The sequence below is a fragment of the Tetranychus urticae genome, chromosome 2 (assembly GCF_039701765.1).
Source record: "Tetranychus urticae isolate SD_2017Ah chromosome 2, NJAU_TeUrti_SD_1.0, whole genome shotgun sequence".
Lineage (NCBI taxonomy): Eukaryota > Metazoa > Arthropoda > Arachnida > Trombidiformes > Tetranychidae > Tetranychus > Tetranychus urticae.
Window position 1 is genome coordinate 7,848,284 of NC_142959.1, and position 3,910 is coordinate 7,852,193.

The window sequence follows — 3,910 nt, forward strand, 5'->3', positions numbered from 1 at the left end:
TATAAGTTTTGTGATGATGTTGCTTTAATGATTGTTCAAATCATTTATAAAAGCATGATGATTGAATAGCATCGAACAATAAAAGGATTTTTAAATCAATTGTTTGTGAATGAGCAACCGTCAAATGAGAAACAATTTACAAAGTTGAAAATAAAATTGATCGTTAAACTAACAACATGTAAGTTTTACAAATGAAATTCATCAGTTCAATTATATCACAGTCAAGTTGCACTTCTAGAAAAAGTATAATGGCAACTAAAGTCTTGACTACTTTGAACAAACAGAAAAAATACATATTGGAAAAGTTTTCAAGTTATTCGTTTACAATTTTCAATTCAAATGAATTTGATTTAACTGTTTGTAAGTTATTAAAACGAACAGAAAGATTGACTTTTGTTTTTCAACTTGACTTTAATGGTCGAAGCCAAAGCAGCTCTGCAGTGAACACACTTGGTTATCGTCGATACAAATGGATGGACTGGTTCATAACAGTCAACTGTTTGATGAATGTGATAAGATTTGCTGTACTTAGTTTTAGTTCAAGTGATTCAGTTGCCATTTACCTTGGCGATCCATTGTTTCGAGTTAAAGATCGTCAAGCTCTATTGATGTGGGGCGCAATGGCGATCGCAATGATGTTTATTTTTCGAGAATGGATTTTGAATCTCAATGCAAAAGGAAGCTTCGAAATATTGTCTGCATGGAAAGTTTGTTTCAATGGTTTCAACTCGGCCGACTTGCAAATGAATGATCTCGATGCCAAAAGATTTCGTTTCACCATCTTTTTATTTTCTATTTTTTCGCATAACGTGATGCTATTTATGCCTTTCTTTGCATTATTCATATTTTTTATACCATTACTTTCCAATCCTTGGACATACAAAATACCTAAATTGGCCTTTTTTGGTTTTGGTTTGTCCGTTTCATCCATCTTTGTTTTCGCACTTCTTTTAAATACGGTAATGGGATTCTTCTGGTACATAGTTTGCTCTATTTACTTCTATCTCTTTCGGCTATATGATCTACTGAACTCGGCAGAAGACTTGAATCACCAATTGGTCGATGAAAAGCAACTTGGATCGTTTTGTGTGTCAATCATTCGTCATCTTAACGAAGTTGAAGCTGTTTCTTATAAGTTTCGCTATTTACTGTTGTATTATCTATCAATTTTTGCTGCCGCAGGTGACTTCGATCTTTTCATTGGAATGATTGTTAAAGTTTACAATGATTTTTTCGCAAATCTGTTCGCGATTCTCGGTTTCCTCATTCTTGTAGCTCTTGGAACTTTTGGTTTAATTTTTGGTAATTTCATCTCACAGGTAATTATGATTCGATTTCGCTTAATATTTTACCCATTTTAAATTCTTTTGATTTTTTTAGCTGAATAAGTTAACAGTTAAACTGCACCAACTATCCACCAGGAGTAGACTTACGTTGGGCTCAGCAAACAAGGTAAATTTTGGTAATAAATGCGTGATTTATCTTAAACAAAATCACGGATTGAGGGTATAATTAAAAGACTCGCAAATGGTGTTCATCTGATCTTTTTGTACAGCTTTTGGAGATAATGGACCGAACAGCCGGGCCATACAATGGCATCAAAATCGGAGACTTTGCGACTCTTGAGAAAAGTTTTGCGATATCGGTAAGATGAGTAAAGATTCGATTTTGACCAAAATCTTAATTTTGTCTCTTCTAGTTTATATTAGAAAATATATCAATTTTAATGCTATTTATTTGCAACATTGGACCTTCTTTGGAATCTTCTAAAAGTTCAATCTAAAAGTCGATTCAACATCTATCAAACATCGATTATGTTTGAAGTTCGGCATTTGAATTCTATTTAATAGTTCACAAAAGGAAAGTAGAATTGACTGAATGATCTGAAATATGGGTTTCTTTGATGATTCTAAACGATTTTCTTATATAATAGTTTGAATGTCAAATGCGATACATCAAGGGTAAAAGCTGTCCATGTAATCATATCCAATCAACATTATCTATCATGAACTACATGCTACTATTTATTATACAAATGTTAATCAATGCTAATAACCGTTTCAATAGTAAAGGAAGAAAATGTCGCCAACAATTTAATACCAAATTTAGATTGACGAAAGCAAATGCGAGTGTTGCCCATTGCTGGAAATGCAGAAAGTCTTTCATCACAATTGTTGTTTACGAATTTGAAACTCATTGAAAAATTGGCACGATTTTTCAGTCTGAATTATTGATAATCTACATGATTAATCATGATATTAATAATTCAAGTCGCAAAAGAAAGAGATGAATCTTAGTCAAACGAAGAAAGAACAAATATTTTTCATATTCTGAGATAATTCTGCACGACATTTTGTGAGTGAAATGATCAATTTTCGTCGATCTTCTTCTTTAATTATTTTTCAATTGTTAAATGAACTTCAATAAGAAGGGATTTGAATGAAAATTATGAAATTCAAGTTTCAATGATCAATATATGACCAATTAATTGAAAAGACATATTTAGTCTTATAGCGATCGTGACAATAAGAAAGTTTTTTCGAATATTAATTTTTAATTGTAACGACCATTAGAGTAGACTCAAAGCCAAACTAAGCAACTCTGTAACATTAAATACGACTTCTACGCGTTAAGCTACCTTTTATTTTCCTATTTTTTGTCTTTCTTCAGCAGGTGATTTCGGCCATTTGACTTGGTACTATCATATGGGTTTACAGTGATTCGTTTTCCAACTCACTGGTATTTTCGATCTTCTAGTTGTTGGAATTTTAGACTCTCTAGATACTTTATTTTTCCATCTTCTGCGACATATCGTCCGTTTGAGGACCACTTGTAGACTATTGTAGTCTATCTAATTTTACGTCCAATCTGCCTTATTTGGACTTCGTTATTAACTTCCAACAGAAAAGTTTCATTTAACCATTCCTGTTTAAAAATTTACCTGCGTTGGCTCACAAAAATGGCAATTCGTTGTATTGACAATTCACTTCACATTCTTGATACCATGGTTCTAAAGTTGACACCTGATTGGTGTATTAGAACGGTTGCTGATCGCTCAACTCATTTTTCATCGGCTATTATAGCTCAAGAAGTTGCAAAGTCCAAGAAAAAAATTTACTTGCTACTCGAGTTTTCTTGGAAACTCACAATCAAGTTATGTGCACCATTTTTGGAGTTTCTCATTTCTCACATTGTCAGTAGAAAGGGAACGGAAAGTTGAAAACTCAAAGTCAAAAACTTTCTATCAAAAGGGAATTTTTCGGATTATTTAAATCTTGTTGAAAACAACTGAAGTCATTAAAGATCATTTCATATAAAAACCTCTCTTTTTCTTATGCCATTTTCGTGTTGAATTTTTTACTTAGCGTTTAAATAAGTGTTGAGCCAATTTTGAAAACAAGTTACAAGTCAATTACGCACCAGTCTTAAGGTAAGGGAACAGAAACTAAGAATTAGACGAGATAATCGAAATCAATAGTTTGCACAGCTAACCATATCCAATCATGATTATCCATCATCGAACAATATTTTGCCATAAAAGTGTTCAAAATGATAATCGATGTTAATAACCATATCAATGGAAAGCAAAGAAAATTTTGAATACAATTTAATACGAGATTATGCCATTAAGATGAAAACAGCTTGAAATTGGTTGACGATTAAAGTCAGAGAAAATGAATGGAACGAGAAAAATAATGAAAAACTGTAATAATTGACAAAAGCAATGAAAAGCCTTAGACGAAAGCAAAAGTTGATTACAAATGTTGCCCAGAAATGATCATTTTTTATTACCTTTATTATTGCATTTGCCAATGACTATAATCATAATGGTACTAATGGCAATAATAATAGCAATAATCCACAGAATGAGTTATCATTTGATATTGCAAGTCAAATTATGGTTCAACCA

General features: G+C 32.0%; 1 protein-coding gene across 1 annotated transcript; it reads left to right on the plus strand.

Annotated features, from left to right (window-relative positions):
- The first annotated feature begins 258 nt into the window (after positions 1 to 258).
- On the plus strand, positions 259 to 3,261 carry LOC112539285 (uncharacterized). The gene is made up of 4 exons (XM_025161685.2): positions 259 to 1,319; positions 1,381 to 1,452; positions 1,556 to 1,645; positions 1,700 to 3,261. The coding sequence occupies exons 1-4, from the start codon at positions 474 to 476 to the stop codon at positions 1,781 to 1,783; spliced, it is 1,092 nt and encodes a 363-aa protein (XP_025017453.2). The 5' UTR covers positions 259 to 473; the 3' UTR covers positions 1,784 to 3,261.
- Positions 3,262 to 3,910: the final 649 nt, after the last annotated feature.